Source organism: Myxine glutinosa, chromosome 8 (assembly GCF_964187855.1).
Source record: "Myxine glutinosa chromosome 8, kmMyxGlut1.1, whole genome shotgun sequence".
Lineage (NCBI taxonomy): Eukaryota > Metazoa > Chordata > Myxini > Myxiniformes > Myxinidae > Myxine > Myxine glutinosa.
Window position 1 is genome coordinate 76146895 of NC_136268.1, and position 18823 is coordinate 76165717.

Genomic DNA, 18823 nt, shown 5'->3' on the forward strand with positions numbered 1-18823 from the left:
TTTAATCCTTGGTTCACTGTATGAACAAAGATTTCAGATGGGAACACGATCAGGCCAACACAAACCATTTTAATTTTTGATACTATTTACTCCCAACCCAAATATTTGATACCATTAACACTTTCACTGCAAACATTGAACAATCTCAAGGCCTGACAATGCAACGGATGTCATTTGATTAAAAATATTGCATCTCTTTATGTAAACTTTGCAGCAAAACAATGAAAAAGTTACCACTTCCCTCCTTCACAACAGCTGTATCATTACTCAAATAATAAGTTATTTTCAAAGTGGGAAAACAAAGAACCAATAAAAGAATATCCCGGCAGAACAAAGTGTTGACCTCAATCAAGACAGCAGTCTCCAAAAAGAATCCCAAACAGATGGCACCATGCAGAGGAACAGGTGATGAAACAGCTGTGATGTGGTGCGTTTACAGGGGGTCGTCAATTCTGTGCTTACCTCTACCAACAGCATGTACGACAGATGGAGCACAGCTCCGAATCTGGAAACCCAGACTTTCTCCTGACTCCAGCACGCTGATGTTCCTGCCAGGAGAGACACATGACTGGGGGAAGGTCTGGCTTGTGGAATCGAGAGTAGACAAGTCAAATGCAATAATATTTTCTCAATCAATTGCTCAGAATAGGTTTTGTTTACTTTCTGAATTAATATTTTGAACATCAAAAAATTTGCCTCCACATCACCCCAACCCCCATGGCCCCACCCACCATCTTACTATAATTCACCAAATGTCCGTCCGTCTGTTCCCAGGTACCGCAAAAACGGCTGAACCGATCGCAACGAATTTTTGGGTGGGTAATCCTGGGACACCCTGGAGTAAAATAGGCTATATTGTTTTTCCAATTTTTTCCTAATTTTCCAATTTTCCCAATTTCCAATTTTTCCAATTTGACAGTTTTTCCAAACACGATGGAATAATATTTACCGATATGAACAGTGATTTTGGCTTTTATTGAAATTCTACAAATACTGTTTAGATTTTGATGATTTGCGTGTGATATGATTTAACGGATGTTTACATAAATCGTTTAAAATAAAAAAAAGCCTTCAATTTCTGATATTTTGCCTTTTCATTTGGGCCTCCCAATTGAAGCCCCGCCCATAGGGCGGGTACCGTTGCTAGTCTCAATAAGACACAGATACCCTTTTTAACAGTGAATTAGATAGAAGGCTCACAGGGAAGCTTGTACATACATCACATGCAGGACAAGGACGTAAGAGTACTTTTACATGAATCACAATGGAAACAGTGCAGTCTATATTGATTTGAACCTGAGATCCTGACATCACAAACGACTTACACGCAATGTGCTCATTTGGGAACACCAAACAGGCCAACCTTATGAAGCAAGCATGAAAAATAAAAAATAATGCATTTTCCTTTCTAATATTTCAAATATATCACATTTACTTAAGCTACGCTGCAGCTGGCCCACGAAGCAGGCCTTTGGGTCATGAAAAACAGAGCAACCGATTGTGTGCCAAAGGAGGTTTGAACCCAGTACAGTTTGGATGCAGAAGAAAGCATCAATGATTCAGGCGGCTACGAGGCCAATATGTTTAACTACAGCTTAGTGTGAAAGCGCTCATGAATTAAAAGAATTAAAAGGTCGTTCAAACTTACTTAGAAAGTGTATGCAGTTAATTAAAGATATTTCATGAAGAAATAAAGCTGAGTGTTGAAAAATGCTTGGACAATAAAGCGCCCATGTCCACAACAGGGAAAATGCTCCAATTCAAAAGTCTTACTTGGTAAAACTTTGACTTTTTGGTCTTTGTGTTGACAAAGAAACAAACATCCCTTTATGGAACTCATCAGACTTCTATCACATGGCGATAACGCAAGCAATGTGTGGCCTGAGATGCAAGAGATGGCCTAGAGGTACGCACACTCGCCTATCCAAGCAGTCTAGCCTGGGTTCGAATCCCGACCCAACTATTCATCAATGTGTGTTCCATCCCTCGGATGGAAATTAAACTGGATTCTGCTGTCATTTGTTGGTGGACGGTAAAGATCCCACCGTGTCCTTCTTGAAGAGTAGGCAGCTATCGTCGGCACCATGAACAAATTACAAATGTAAAAAAATTTAATTACAAATTCCCAAAAAAAAGTATTACAAATTTTAAAAAAATTAATTACAAATTTCAAAAAAAATTAATTACAAATTTTAAATTTTTCAATTACAAATGTAAAAAAATTTTATTACAAATTCTTGCCCTGACTACTGCTGGGAGATGGATGGCAAACTGCACAGCATGCCCACGGGCCGAGAAACTGCTTCAGCAGCACTGGCTCTCTCTAATACAGAGTATGGTACATCAGGTCGGGAGATGCAAGAGAAACTTCTCGCTTTACAGGACAATGTTCACTGACGGTAATATAGTATAGCCATGGGAAATACCTTTTGCACATGAGATAGACGCTGGAAATCACTTAACACAGTTTGGGACAAACCATTATTTAAATTTGCATCAGGATTAAATATGGCAATTCTATTACTGTTTGTAACTGGCTGTAGATGTGATTTTTACCTCTGCCACCAAAGGTGGATGGAGGTTATGTTTTCACCCCTGTCTGTCTGTTTGTTTGTTTGTGAACAAGATATCTCAAAAAGTTGTGGACGGACTCAGACGAAATTTGGCAGAGATGTAGCTTATGCTTATGTGATGAGGATGAAATAATTAGAATTTGGTGAAGATCCGGATTCGGATCCGGCCAGTAAAAAAATTTAAGTGATTCTTCACCATTGGGAAATAGGGCCAAAAACGATTCATAGCAAAACACCTCAAAAAGCGGTGGATGGATTTGGACGAAACTTGGTGGACCGGTTGGGTGTCTGACAAGGACGATTCTCGATTCGATTTCGGTGAAGATCTGAATATGGATTCGGACATGAGAATTATTTCATTTTAAGTGATTCTTCGCCATTGGGAGATAGAGCCAAAAACGATACATAGCAGGATATCTCAAAAAGTTATGGATGGATTTAGACGAAATTTGGCAGAGAGGTAGTGTATGTGACAAGGACGACATGATTCGATTTTGGTGAAGATCCGGACCCGATCTAGCCACTATAATTTTTTAAGTGATTCTTCACCATTGGGTGATAGGGCCAAAACCGACATATAGCAGGATATCTCAGAACGTTGTGGACGGATTTCGACGAAAATTGGTGGAGAGGTTGGATGGGAAGGACAAATAGATTCGATTTTGGTGAAGATCTGAAAATGGAGTCGAGAAATATTTGATTTTTAAGTGATTCTTCACCATATAGTGATATATGGTGAAGTATATGGTGATATATTCTTCACCGGCGAAAGCGATATATAACATGACATTTAAAAAAGTTATGGACGAGTTATGAATAAACTTGGTGGACGAGTTGGTTAGGTGACAAGAACAAGCCGATTACATTTTGGTTCAGGTCTGAATCCAGATCCGGCCTATCAGCGGGATACAAAACATAAACTTCAGCCTGGCGGGGGTATGCGCTCTACCGAGTGCCGTTCTAGTTTTACAAGTACACTACTCACAATAAGTTAGGGATATTGTGGGAGTGAGTTTTTTTTTTTATAGGGGTTAGGGTTAGGGTATTGAAATCAAGAATGCTGTGTTTTTTCACACTCATTAATAACCATAGAATTAGGACCAACAACTTTTTTCAACATAATTAATACACAAAATCAACCACACCGAAGAACCTGCCAATATCCCTAACTTATGGTGAGTAGTGTATTGTTTTTAAACATGAAAATTTAAAATAAAATACAAGGGTGGCAATGACCGATGATCAAATTTGGTGGGAGGCGGGAAGGACCGATGATCAAAATTATTGAGGCTGTGATTCTTTAAACAAGACACATTTCAGGGAAATGTGCTCCATGGGCATGGAGATCGATTCAAACAAATCAAGTATATGACATCCGTGGAGTGTTGCCACTGTGTGCAAACTTTAAACATTCCAAGGCTCAGCTAGACAAGAAAAACACGAGAAATTGTGACATCAAGAGAAAGCTCTGAAATCGTATATCGCAGGCTAACCACAGGGCAGTACAAGTGCCGGACCCGTAAATCAGCCAGAAGCATGGCAATTCTCTAGCCTACTACACACGCGGCTCTGGCTATGGGTAATTCCCTGCCGACCCTATAACAGCCCTCTTGTCTGTAACCAATTTGGGTGCCATGGGACCCTGCCTTCACCCAACTTTAACCGATTTATAGCTATGCTACAATAAGGAATGTGAAGATCAAACAAATATGGTTTCAATATGAAACTATTGTATACATACATGGGACTTTCACTATAGAACGCTATTCCAGAGAACTGAACCAAGAGCAGTAGGAAGATGAAAGTCTATATAGGGATATGAAAGGATTCATAAATGTAAGAGGAATGAAAGAAATATTAAATATATGATGATGACAAAGCAATGCAAATTAAAGTTGGGAAAAAACAATACAAAGACTGAAAAGAAGAACAAAATGGGCAAACAGATAATAATAGTTGCAATAGAATAAACCAAGGATGGTGAAATAAACAAGACCGAAAGTCTAACAGCAGAGTTGTCGGGCTTGTTTGATACTTTAGTTGAAGAGGATAGTATGACATGGGTGGAGATATCAGTTAGCAAATAATGTAAGTTTTAAATTTTTTTTGAAGTACTGTACGTCTCAAAGCTGTCTGTCACCATGGAAGTGAAGAGATTGCATTGAGACACTGGTTTATTCTATATGTTGGTCAGTTAGTCAACACAATCAAAGCACCAACCCTGAATGAGGTGTTTTACAGCAGACGGAGTGTAAATCCTGCCACCAACCTCCTTGAGAGAGGACCCAGTGAGTTGGTACTCATTTTGGTGACCTCAGAAGGATGACAGGCTGAGTCAACCCCACCTGGTGTTATTTCAACAGCTGACTGGGATTCAAACTCAGGACCCTCGGATCCCAAGCCCTCCACCCTAAGATGTCGAGTCTCGTCGGGCAATGATGGCATTGCCTTTCTATGGCTGGTACACACGGCTAAGTGTGTGGTATAGACGGGGGTCGCTACTCCTCTCCGTCAAACCAGTTATCTGGTACTCATTTTGCCAACCTACCTCGGAAGGATGACAGGCTGAGTCAACCCCACCTGGCGTTAATTCAACAGCTGAGTGCATTCAAACTCAGGACCCTCTGATCCCAAACCCTCCACCCTAACCGTTAACACCAGGCTTAGAGTGGTTGGAGGCAGTCATGTCATAAGAAATGCTTCAATGTTTGAAGAGCTCTTAATCAAACTTTTAATTATATATAATCTGGGGAGCACCCCCCCTCCCCCCCCCCCCACCCCGCATCCCATCATATATCATCAACCTGTCATAATTTCAGTTCCCCCAATCATCAAGTGCGATAATTTGCCCCAACCAGGTATATAATGTAATTTATGAACGTTCCCTAAAGGGTGTTGAAAGAAACATAACTGGCAAAGCCAAATGGCATTACATTCTACCTTTCAGAAGCATAATCGTCGGCTATAAAACTCACCCAATATGTCGGATAAATATGTGAGGGACATACATACATACGGAGACAAACGCTGTAAATACAGGAACCAAACATTTACACCATAAATATCGTTTGTTTAATCACGAATTTGCCAGTTCGAAAAGCCTCTTTGCGAGTTTGAAGAAGAGGAAGAAGTTCTAATGTATGGTTTATTCACACAGCAGTTTGAATGAAACATTTTTTTATTCGATGACAGGAGAAACCCTCTAGAAGGACACGGAACGAGCATACAAAATTATATATACAGTAGTGATATTTTGTGAAGCAATATAAAATATAACAGAAAAATATGCCCACAAACAACAACAACCACAGCCACGATAACAATCGAGTGTTATAAAAGATCCTTATTTTCACGTGTTTTACTTCATGTGTTTCACAATGAATGAAAAACGTAAAGGTAGAGCATGCAGTTTATGATACATGACAGGTTCAACGATATGTCCAGCCTGAATGGCATAGGAATCAAAATGGGGGTGCGTGTGGAGCCAGCCGTCGTCCCGCCGTGATGACATCACATCACCCCTGTCATGTGACCAGATCCTCAGCTCTGATTGGTGTACGTTTGAGGGGACATACATACATACATACAAACATACAGACAGACAGACAAACACTGTTCAAGACGGCTTTGCCCTTTGGGCTACACTGTAAAAATTAGAAAAAGAAACCATGGACGCCAGAGCAAAAGGAACAATGTTGTATGGAAGGTTGCTGAGAAATAAGGATAGAGGAATAAAATGCGAAATGAAGAATGTGGAGAGGGAAGTTGAGCGGGATGGGTTGACAAAGAAGTTTAAAAGCAGTCGAGAGAGATTGAGAAGACGAAAAACAAGTCGATTCAGGAAGAGCTCAGGAGAGAATCAGTGGAAAGCTTACTCTCTCGGTTTGATAGCTGTGAGGACACGAAGAAGCAAATGTGCCCGAAAGCACTGCTGCAGGAAGGCCTGAGCCTCACCACTGGGCCTCTGGAAGAATGCGTCTCCTTGTATAAGGTAGAGCTTCTTCCCTGCTCTTAGGCCAGCCATCTGAAAGAAGAATTCTGATTGGCTGTTTGCCACTCCCATCTGAGCATTTTGCCATGATTCTATGACCGCGGGGTTAATTGTCAGATACTGTGTGTTGATTTGTCCATTATGTCCCAATGGGAAAATAGAGGGATATGTACGTATCAAGGTAATACAATGTAAATGAAAAACCTCTGTCTAAAACTTCACCTCAGCATGAGAGGTCTTCTCTACACACTTCACCAACACTTGGCTACCCCGTTCTTCAATGTCAAATCCGTAGCCATTCGGTCCTGGTTTGATCTATGGTGAGAGGTGCATGTAGGGAGACATTATGACATGTGGAGTAAATGGTAAAAACAATTTACAGAATTGGACAGCTTACTGTCAAACAAATACTCCCAAAGGTTGCTCCTTCTCTCCAGTATTCCAAGCTCCAAAATATGACATTTTTAAAAATGTAACTGTGAGTGAACCGCCAACTCGTAGGAGTTCGCCAATTCATAGTCCACATGATATCAGAAGATCTACTTAATCCTGAGCACTCCAAGTTCAGGATAAAAAAAGGAAATTAAAGTTATTGAGCAAGTGCCAAAAAGCCTCCTGTGTAGAGAGTACGAGCAGCATGGCCTGCATTTTCCTTGCAGATCAAAAAAGGATCAAAACAATACACTTGTTACAAACACAAACATTTTTTAGAAAGAACAATGTCTGCGATATTATGTTCCACTGGGAAAAACAAAATCGCTTTTATAAACAAAACGTCTGCAGGAAGGGTGTGTTTCATCATGCAGGGGGCTTTGCCGTAACACGCACCATAAGAGTTTTCGCTATGACGTTTTCCACCACTTTGAAATCAACGCGCTGGCTGGCCGGACGTGACAGCTTGCGAGGCGTACCCAGCAGGTCGCTCTCCTCGTCGGCGTAGAAGCGAAAGAGTAGTGGTTCATCTTTAAACTCGCTCTTTTCCAGAACTGTGGGTTTGGAATAAAGTGGGTGTTCTTCAAAAGTGTGGCAAGGCCCTCTGCACACTTCCTGTTTAGAAAAGTATGGAGCAGCAGAACCCATAGGTAGAGAAGCATGTGGTGCCCCATTTTGTCAAACCCAGAGCATCTGTGAGCAACGTTTCTTGTTGAAGAACAATTGCATGTCAATGAACAGCATGTGAAGGAGTTTAAAGCACACAAAACTAGAGCAAAAGGAATACACTTTGATAATGGAGTTGGAAATAAAGGAGATAATTAAATATTTTATTTGGTGATTGGAAAATTGCAACTTTAACGGTCTTTTTACGCAATAGGAACAAAACACGCTCAAACTTTTGAAAGAGCTTTCACGCAGCAACCCCTGGTAACGGCAAAATAACAGATGTTAGACAATTGATCGTAAGTGTGAAAAGCTATGTCGAAAGGTTGTCCAGCTGTTTATTGTACATCCTCACCATGATGCATGAACCCGTTGTTGCAGAGGCCTGCACCGAGCACGACAGCTTCCTCTCGGCTCCGACAGTCACCCTGCATACGAGTGCGCGTGTGTACGCAAACACAAACACAGACACAGACACACCGTTCCACAATTACCTGAAGCATTCTCCTTTTAGCTCCCTCATAAAAGCACTCATTGCACGACCTCAATTAATTGTTAGAACATCATCGAAATGTCTTTCTTTCAGTAAACCTTTTCTCTTAGGGAATAGTAAACAAGAAAATGCATGGCATAAGATCTGATGAGTAATGTTGGTCAACAACAAAGGGAAAACCAAGCCTTATGAGGAAATACTGCACAGACCTTTATTTATGACCAAATAATTATTTTTTAATTTAGCTTTATTTAATTTTAATTAATTATTGAAATTATTAAATTCATTATTTTTATCCCTAAGTTATTATATTATTATATTATGAATGAATGAATGAATGAATGATCGTTTTAAGGCCATTTTCCCCGCTCGAGCAGGGGTTAGCCTTGCGAGCCCCATGACAATCATGGTTCCCTGTTTGAGGCAATGTTTTTATGGCCGGATGCCCTTCCTGACGCCAACCCTTAGTTGATAATATTATGATAATATTATTATATCATTAAATTTTAATTATATATTTCATTATATAATTATATCATATATTAAATTATATTATAATTTTTTAATTTATAATCTATATTTATTATTATAATAGAATTATTATAATTTAAAAATTTAATTATATTATAATTAAATTATATTTAATATTTAATTTTTATATTTCATTATTTAATTTATTATTAAAATGAGGAATTTTGAAATTTAGCTTTATTTTATGAGACACATTTATTTATTTATTTATGAGCACAGTGTGCACCAAAATATTGCAATGATGCCAGACCAGTTGTTTGGTTGATTAATATTTGCCTGGGATATTCTGATACAAGTTCCCTTACAAGGAACTTCAACACAGGAGGAGCCCATTAGGTAGAACAATCCTGTGCAATGGATGACAACCATTTGTTGGTCATCCATGCTCTATCCTTTACAAATGCTGAGCGTCAAACAAGGAAGTCGCATGCACCATTTTAAAAGTCTTTGGTGTGACTGTGACTGGCCGGGGTCACATTCGAACCGCTGACCTTCCAGACTCAGCGCGGTAGCTCTAAACATTATGCCACCAAGTCTGGTAAATTGCATGTTGTATACATTTCAAAACAATAATACAGAATATGTGGCTCCTTGTCAATCAGGGAAAAAAATATATTGGTCCCTTATTTATAGTTGCAAAAGTTCATAGTACAATTGTCAGGTACAACCTCACTCTTCGTTCTTGTTGAAGGTGATTGTTTAAAAGCCAAATGCTTGAGAAACCTGCGAACCGTTCTAGGAGCGTGATAAGCATCGTTTCAGCGTCTCGTATTTCTGTAGCTCTCATTTTTATGTCCAAAAAGAAAATCAGACTACGGTATTTACTAATTACCCAACAACTCAAAGAGGTCATAATTTAGCTCACCATACAATATGACCACGGCTAAATGTGAAATCACATGGTGTTATATCATAACAATAAGAGTGGTCTGAGGGCATTGATCGGACCTCTAAGTCCCTTTCACAAACTTTCTGGATAAGCCGAATAGCCTGGGTCCCATCTTGACCGTTTATTACTCTAACGACTTTTAACACACAACCTCCACTAGCTGGAGGTTTATGCAGCTGTGCTGTGACTGTTACACGCATGCTCCGATAAAGGTGAATCGAAATGGCAATCTGGACAGGGCAATAATGCAAGCGGAGCAGCTGCTGGAGTGTGTGTGGGAATTGGTGTGTGAAAAGCAGCGTGAGAGTTTAGAAGTGCGAACGCATTGATTAAGAAATCAATTAAAGAAGTGTCCGATTCCACTTGAAACGTGCAAAAAAATCCGACATCCAATGGGGTCAAGTTCCCTATTTCCAAAAATAAGAAAGCATGATATAAAAAAAACGGGGTTTCCTTTGTCGTCAAAACAATGGAACGTCTCACACACGAGGGGAACATGGGAACAATCTCCAAACGGGCAGTTAGTTATTGTCATCATCAATGCAATGCAAACATCATTGGAGATCAGCTATCAAGGGACCTCGTAATCCCATGATCCCCGGGGAACTGTTGAACTCAGTTGGAAAGGAAAGTTTCTTTACTCAAATTCCATTTAACAAAAGAACCCGCCAATCACAGGTGTGGCACAACATCAGTGCCGTGACGTGTTTTTTTAATCCAAACTCGCAGCAGAGGTGGAATTGGAAAGGCAAAGAAACCTGGTTTGCTCAATCGCTATGAAACGTAACACCGTAGAAAGTGTTAATAAGTGTAGAAAATTTGCTCTGGGGGGAAAAGCATTACGATCGGTTTAAGGGTCAGACATCTTGGCTGCAAAGTCAACGGGGAAATCTTCCAAAGGCAAGGTGCACATGTTAACTAACGCACCTGTGAAACGAGCCACTCCACCAGCCTGTTTGCCATTATCACAGACTTGTGAGTCTTGAGGTGATAATCCTTATCCCTGAGAAAGAGACGACCGGCATGGTCAAATTTCACCGGCCGAACTTGGGAAATGCATTCAAACCTGTACAAGAAACTCTGAATGCAAAACTTGTTTATAACTTGAATCCTATTTCGATTTCATGCAGTCGCAGGGTTCCTGGGAATTTGTTGGATTAGACTTGGAGGCATGCGGCATGCGTAACGGGACAGGAATTTATTTTAACTCGACTGCTGCCCATGCGCACCACGCGTGCTTCGGCCAGCCTTATCGCTGCCGATTTTAAAGTCATTTGCTATCCATAATGGTTAAACGCTAACCTTATGGCAGATCAAACCAAATGATGTGAGGGGAGGCTCTAGATTGAGAGATAATTGTGAAGACTGAAAATTAAAGTGAGATTTTACACAAATCCTCCTGGGCTGTCATGAAAACAAATAATCTATCCTCAACCAGGGCCCGCAACCTCTCACATCGGCTGCGCTGTCGAGATCATGAATTGTGGCCTCGTCAGCAATGCCATGAAATTGTAATGCTACACAATCGATGGAACAACTTACTGAGTGCACATAAACTATACATTGGAATGATAATCATCAGAATTAGAAGATACTAGGAGCTCCTGCTCTCTATGGGAGCTGCCGGGGAGGGGTGGAGGGATGGGGAGTTATGTTATTATCCTTATTCAAATGTGTAATTCAAAAGACCTCTCCGAAATAGCTCTCGCTGTGTGATTTAAAACACCCAGCTGCAATGAAAAACGTAAGGATATGAGTACTGTACTGTAAAAGGTGGGGACTTGTAGTACCCTCTTCCACCTGGAGCGGTGCTACACAATATACATTTACATAGAGAATTTGCATCCCTCTACCATCCCCTGTCCCCCAAGACCAATGGTAAAGATAAAACACCCCGATGCACTAATTGGGGTCATGCTCATCCTATGTAGCAAGTCTTGATGTAATCAGCCCAGAACTGTAGGAGGAGTTGTGTGACAAACAAACAAACAAGAAAGATGTTGTGTTTTACTTGCAAAATACTTGCAAAATCCACCGACAACGCCAACCCCCCCACCCCACCCCCAACCAAAAATAAATTGCCATGGATACATTAAATTGTCCATTTCATCAAGATTAAAATTGATGATATTAATCAAAGCTCAGATCAATCGGATGAATTTTTTTTTTCCAGATGAAAATTTGATTCTAGAAGTTTGACCTTGAGTTGACCTTTGTCCTTTTGACCCCCACAAAAAAGAGTTAATTTCCTAATTCAGTGATGCACTATGCAATTGTTGTTTAATTTCCAAGTTAATCGGATGAAAATTGACAATTTTCCAGACGGAAATAGATGATTTTAGATGTTTGACCTTTGACCTTTTGACCTCAAAAATGATTGCTTTCCCAATTCAGTGACCTGGTATGCAAATCCTGTCAACCTTAAAGCCAATCTGATGAAAAAAATGACGATTTTAGAAATGTGACCTCAAAATGACCTTTGACCTCAAAATCAATAGCCTTCTCAGTTGTGACTACCTGTACAACTTGGTAAAGTTCCATGACGATCGGTTTCGAATTGTGACCCGTAGGCAATTCGCAGACAAACAAACAGAGAGACAAACAGAGAGACAAACAGACAGACAGAATAACAAAGGCGACTGACCAATATACTTTACTTGAAAAATCTTTGATTTTGCAAGTAACAAACACACACACACCGGCCCATGAATTATAGTAAGGATTCTTGCACAGTCAGGAAGTTGGTCCCATCCTAATGCGAGCATGGCCCAAGTACGAGTAAAATGACTTAACATTTGTGGAATGAAAATGCTTTATTTGACTGCCTTCCCATTGTGATGTCTCATTTCAGACTCTTTGGACCCCCTTAAACATCTGTGATGGCACATACTCACTTGATGACAGGCATGAATATACTGTGCAGGCGGCAGTAGACACGCACACCCTGTTTGAGACACAAAAACAGCTCTCAGTTTAAAATGCTCAAACAATCCACCGGGTTATTCTCGTTCATATAACCATCCAAAACCCGACTCCGCCAACAAACAAGAGCAAACAAGAACAAGAGCATGCTTGTCGGGGTGGCAGGTTTCTGGATGGTATACCTTCAGGCATGCCAAGCGGAGGAGATTTTCACCAGTACACACGATGGACCACCATGGACCCACCGTCGAGGTTTCATATTGACAAAACAAAGCGTGCATGAAAATAAAGCTTTTCAATTTGTTTCTGTCTGGAAATGCACTGCTGCTTGCAGTCATTTGCAGGAGGAATGTGTTGAGAAAACATGGCTAAGTGTCTCATTGTGCTGGGCTTACTCTCAAAGCCTGGAGTGGGCACTTTCAAATCAAAACAGTCAAATGAGATGCTCCAGGTTGTGTGGGTTGAGGGCTTTTAAGATGAAGGCAGAAAGGACCGACTTGGATTGCATTTTTTTTCAGCACATTAATACGAGGAACTTGTATGCAAATCACATGTATAACAAGGACATGATTAAACATAAGTATACCCTCACGGCTTACACCAATTCCAATGACATTAGTAGACAAAGTATAAATAAACGGGTTTTGGGGATTTCAACCTGGGATCACAGCATCATTAGCCGGGGGTTCAGATGGGAACACAAGTAGGCTGACAATATCTCTTGCCAACACAACAACTTCTTGCTTTGCAGGAAAGAAGCTCTCATTTGGCAAAAAGCTGAGTCAAGGAATTATAATTCCTGGGAGACAGAGCCGGCCACTGCCCATCAACCTGGCAGGCCCATCGACGCTGCTTGGCGCTCCCTATGGAGCTCAGCTCGAGGGGGGCATGTATGCATGTTATAAACGAGACAAAACTTTTTAATGATGGACATAAGTAAATATTTAACAAATTGCTTTGCTGCTTTCATAAAGCCGCTGTCACACCTTGACGATTTAGCCAGCGTATGCCGACGTATGAAAAATTTGGCGAATACGCTGGCACACGTCGAATACGTTATGGGTAAGTTTTGTATACGTTAAGAGCACGCTGAAGCATGCTGGCATACGTCGTAGTACGCCGAGCACGTCGACAAATTTTGTGCATGCACAAAATTTGTCGACGTATGCCAGCGTATGACTCACACCAGCACTCAATTTTGATACGTCGGCATACGCTGGCTAAATCGTCAAGGTGTGACAGGGGCTTTAGGAGCTTTTAGCAATATAAGTATTTCTTACTCCGGCAGCTCAACTGAGAAGCTGAGATGTACAAGCTGAGCTAAATGACTGGATCCACTACTCAGAACGTATGGAACCAAAGTGACACCGATATTATGGACCCTGCGAAGAGCTCTTTGTGAAAGATGTACCTTCGCGATCATGTCTTGCATCTCATTGCGAGGCTTAAAAGTGCCATCATCGTAGCGAAACCTGTAGAGCAAAGGCTCATTCTTGAACTGGTGCTTGTCCGACACTGTGGGATGAAATGTGAAAGACTCAGCACCAGATTTACCAATTCAGGGATATCGGAACTCAGAAGGGACTAGCACAGCATAACAAAAGGAAAGAGATGTGTATATATATATATATATATACATATGTGTGTGTAGAGCAAAGGAACTCAGAAGGGACTAGTTTATATGTTTAAACTGAGTTTATACTCAGTTTATATATATATATACTGTATATATACTTTTCATATATATATATATATATATATATATATGTGTGTGTGTGTGTGTGTGTGTGTGTGTGTGTGTGTGTGTGTGTGTGTGTGTGTGTGTGTGTGTGTGTGTGTGTGTGTGTATATATATATTGCATCACATTTGCAAACACAATAAATAGATGATCCCTTATACGCAAAATCATACAGGTAATATTTGTTCTATTGTTTCAAAAAAAATCATATTCAGCACAAGTGTTTGTACTTCACATGGGAGATCAAAAATTGTGTTAGTTTCTCTCAAGAGTTTTATGGAAGATTTTAATGGTTAACAACATCTGCACAAAGGAAACATTTTCACATCAAATGAAGGAAAAGTTGAAAACACAACCCTCAATTCTATCCTCCAGATGTCACATACTTCCCCCTTCCCTTCATTCCTCTTCTGGCAAGAATACCACACACAGGCTTTTCCACACTCCTCCCCAATAATCCTTCCTCTTATATTACAACCTGCACCCCCTCCCCCACCCAATTCCCTGCAAACTCCACCTCAACTCTGCATGCACATACAGTGCCTTCAGAAAGTATTCACACCCCTTTACTTTTTTCACATTTTGTTGTTATAGACTGAATTTAAAATGGATTAAATTGAGATGTTTTGTCACTGATCTACACATAATACCCCTTAATGTCAAAGTGGAATTATATTTTTACAAATTAATTAATATTGATAAGCTGAAATGTCTTGAGTCAATAAGTAGTCCACCCCTTTGCTATGACACTCCAAAGTGAGCTCTATCATGAGTGAAATGGAAAGAATATGGAACTACCCAGACTCTTCCGAGAGCTGGCAGTCCGACCAAACTGAGCAACTGGTCAAGAATGACCTTGGTCAGGGAGGTGACCAAGGACCCAATGACCACTCTGACAAAACTACAGAGTTCCTTGGCTGAGATGGGAGAACCTGCCGGAAGGACAATGGTCTTCACAAATCGAGGCTTTATGGGAGAGTGGCCAGACAGAAGCCACTTTTGAGAAAAGGGCACATGACAGCACACCTGGACTTTGCAAAAAGGCACGTGAAAGACTCAGATGATGATGCAAATGATTATGTGATCTGATGAGACTAAAATTTAACTCTTTGGCCTGAATGCAAAGCGCTGCGTCTGTTAATGCAAAGAACTCTCTGTGTGGCGGAAACCGAGCACAGCTCATCACCCATCTAAGACCATCGCTACCGTGAAGCATGTTGGTGGCAGCATCATGCTACGGGGATGCTTTTCAGTGGCAGGGACTGAGAGACTTGTAAGGACAGAGAGAACAATGAATGGAGCCAATTACAGGCAAATCCTTGAGGAAAACCTGCTTCAGAGTACAAAAGACCTTGGACTGTGGTGAAGATTTATGTTCCAACAGGACAATGACCCCAAGCATACAGCCAAAGCAACAAGCCATCTTTAGAACAAGAATGTGAAAGTCCTTGAGTGGCCCAGTCAAAGCCCAGACTTTAATCCAATTGAGAATCTGTGGAAAGACTTCGAGATTGCTGTTCAATGACATTCCCTGTCCAACTTGACAGAGCTGGAGCAAATCTGCAAGGAAGAATGGGTGAAACTCCTCAAATCCAGATGTACAAAGCTGAAAGAGACATGCACAAGAAGATTCGAAGCTGTAATCGCTGCCAAGGGTGCTTATACGAAGTATTGACTTCGGGGGTTGAATACTTATGTAAATTAGATATTTCTGTGTTTCATTTTAAATTATTTTGTAAAATTATATTTAAAAAAAATTCCACTTTGACATTATGTGATATTTTGTGCAGATCATTGACAATTTTTTTTAAATTTAATCCATTTTTAATTCAGGCTGCAACACAACAATATGTAAAAAAAACTCAAGGAGTGTGAATACTTTCTGAAGGCACTGTAAAATATGTAGATAGGCCTTAACATCAATGCGGCAAGCATTTTCATGAGTGTAACACTGATTACAGTCCTTAAATATATTGATTGTTTCTCACACAAGGGCATCTAAAGACACGATGGACAACGCCATTGGCGGCAGTACGACAGTGTTGCCAAATTTAGTACAATCTTCAAAATAACGAGAATAAGGCTTTGTTTAAATGATTAGTAATCACAGATTATACCAGATAACTGATAACACTCCACCTGGGAAAGAGGATTGCAACTTTTTAAAACCAACAGAATTTTCTGCCATTTGACAGCATGTGGCAGGTAATCATGTTCTGTTTTTCTGGATGCTGGATAAATGACTAAGAGGCCCGAGCAAATGTCAGCACCATGTGATTGTGCATCTGTGGTGTATCACACACCAGAACCATGGTGTGAGGCATTACAAACCATGGTGTATAATCCCGTTCTCCAGCAGGGCCTGTCCCAAATTCACGCCTTCATCTTCATTGCCAATCTCGCCAACCTCATGCAGCCACGTCACAAAGTCACTACATCCGGGATGGCCACACAGGAAAGATATAGATAATGACGTGAACATGCGTGGCAATACTGTGACGCTATAATCTGCGACTGATCATCAATTTGAGACGTCTCAATCTTCAAACTTCGAGGTGTATTGGTCAATACAATAAAAAAAAGATTGATTTTCTTACCTTCCATCACTCATCCATTTTATAGAACATAAACCATAAAATTTATCAAGCGAGCTCCCTTTTGTACAGGCCATTTGCCTGCGGCCGTTAAGCTTAAATTACGCGTCCACATTACCGCTCTGACAAGTGTAAAAAATGAAAATGCACAGGCAGCTGAGTGGAACAGCTGGCACGACATCAAGCAATTTGGCAAACAAATTCGGTGCAGATGGAGAGAGTGCAAAGGAGAAGTTTTGCATTTTCTCAACAGAGGCTCGACAGACGTTACGGTGACGTCGGTGCAACTTTGTGAGTCTAAAACGAGGAGAGGACAATAATCCAGCCAGAAAAGACAAAATGCCATCAATGCCATTTAAACGATCATCGTGTGTTTCCATTGCATGGTGTTGAGTTTCCGGTGCCGAAGGCGATGCATCCAAATGCAGTGGTGAATGATCCTTTAAATGTCAGTAACAGCAACAGGGAATATTAAGAGAGGAAAAGTGCACCGCAAATCAAATTGTTCATGATAGAGAAAATCCCAGATGCGGCACTTTCGGAAACCCCCATCCACCAACCCCCCACACACCCACCCACCCCTACGACACCCACAACTCCCTTGTCGAGGCCTATAAAACTATCAATACTGCAGCTGCTCAAAAATGGCTAATGAGCTCAGAGGCACCAACAGGATTGCCTGTCGACTAGCAAGGGCCGATAACACCAGATGCACTTTTTAATAACACGAGCCTTAAAGTTTCTCCTAATTTAAGGGCAAGGGCATATAGGTTCGGTGTATGGGATATGCAGCATATTGGACAAAAAGATGTTAACACTCCGACTCCTTTGGCAAAATTGAACTCTTAGATTCCACTCCTGAGATGAAGAACCACCTTTAGAGGCCATTTTTCCCCGCAGAGCAGGGGTTGGCCATTTTCGGGCACCGTGATCCCCTTTTGGATGGGCCCAAAAAATTAAAATACCGCATTAATTTGGGCTCAGATTTTATTTTACATCTTCAATGAAACACTCAAACCTCGTCGAGCGCCGCTTAAAACGTCACCGTTCAAGATTATAGAGCAGGAATGTAGGGATAACGGTGTGTGCACAGCAAGATGTTTGCCACGGATGGCACATCCGATTGCCCACACGCTGGCAATCCACCAAGCAGCATGAGAACACTGCTACCTAATTTCAGGACTCCCGCCGAGTGTCTTCCTCAAACCGCTTACACTGGATCGTAAAAAATTCCCTTATCTGAAATTATTACAGATTAAAGTGAAAAAGGGCGGCTCGTAATGAATTTATCAATCAGGAACATTAATTTTATTTATGAAGAAAAATTAATTTAAAAAAAAATTCATTAATTGACCAACCTGCCCAGGAAGCACTTGGGGAATGTGCTCATTTTCTTCTTGCGATCGCGAATGAGACCTGGGCGCAGGCCCGTCATGTGGTAAAGCTTTTCTCCCTTTTCTGTGATGAGCATCCAGGCATCACGCTCCATGCCAAGCTTCAGGCCTACAGACACAGTAATCCCAGCAGGGTTCGCACCAAAGTAATCCCAGTTGCATTGTAATCATCACGTCATCAGATAGTTCTTGATCATTGACAATTGCACAGTTTCAGGAAGAAAAATAATAATAATGATAATACAATGGCCCCAATTATTTCACCCTTATTGGGAGTCAGCCAGAGAATGACTGTTGTGCCAGTCTTTCACACGCCGGCTGGCAAAGCCCGAAATTTGACTTAAGGTGACAGGAATTTGTAATTTGTTTAGGGTGCCGGCGATAATGCACCTACTCTACAAGCAAGACACTGGGGGTCTTTGAAGTCCACGAATTAATATTGGCAGACAATGCACCTAGTTTAAAGTCCATCCGTGGGCCGGCACACACATTGATGAATCACCCTTGCAGTGAAACACTGGGATGAGTTTATAGCTGGGCGGAGATTGAAACCCAGGCTAGACAGCTTCAAGGCGAGTGGGCCTACCTCTAGTCTATCT

The 18823-nt window shown here is 41.0% G+C and overlaps 1 protein-coding gene across 2 annotated transcripts in view; it reads right to left on the reverse strand.

Moving 5' to 3' along the window:
• LOC137432600 (phosphatidylinositol 3,4,5-trisphosphate-dependent Rac exchanger 2 protein) overlaps window positions 1-18823 on the reverse strand; it is a 229247-nt gene that overhangs the window by 137401 nt on the left and 73023 nt on the right. For both annotated transcript variants that reach the window (XM_068124662.2, XM_068124661.2), the window contains exons 10-19: window positions 18189-18333; window positions 16568-16668; window positions 13909-14012; window positions 12470-12519; window positions 10503-10578; window positions 8018-8090; window positions 7393-7550; window positions 6787-6879; window positions 6449-6597; window positions 463-548 (exon numbers count right to left, since the gene is read on the reverse strand). In XM_068124662.2, the coding sequence (XP_067980763.2) occupies window positions 463-548; window positions 6449-6597; window positions 6787-6879; window positions 7393-7550; window positions 8018-8090; window positions 10503-10578; window positions 12470-12519; window positions 13909-14012; window positions 16568-16668; window positions 18189-18333 (1035 nt within the window). The remainder of the gene's footprint in view (window positions 1-462; window positions 549-6448; window positions 6598-6786; window positions 6880-7392; window positions 7551-8017; window positions 8091-10502; window positions 10579-12469; window positions 12520-13908; window positions 14013-16567; window positions 16669-18188; window positions 18334-18823) is intronic.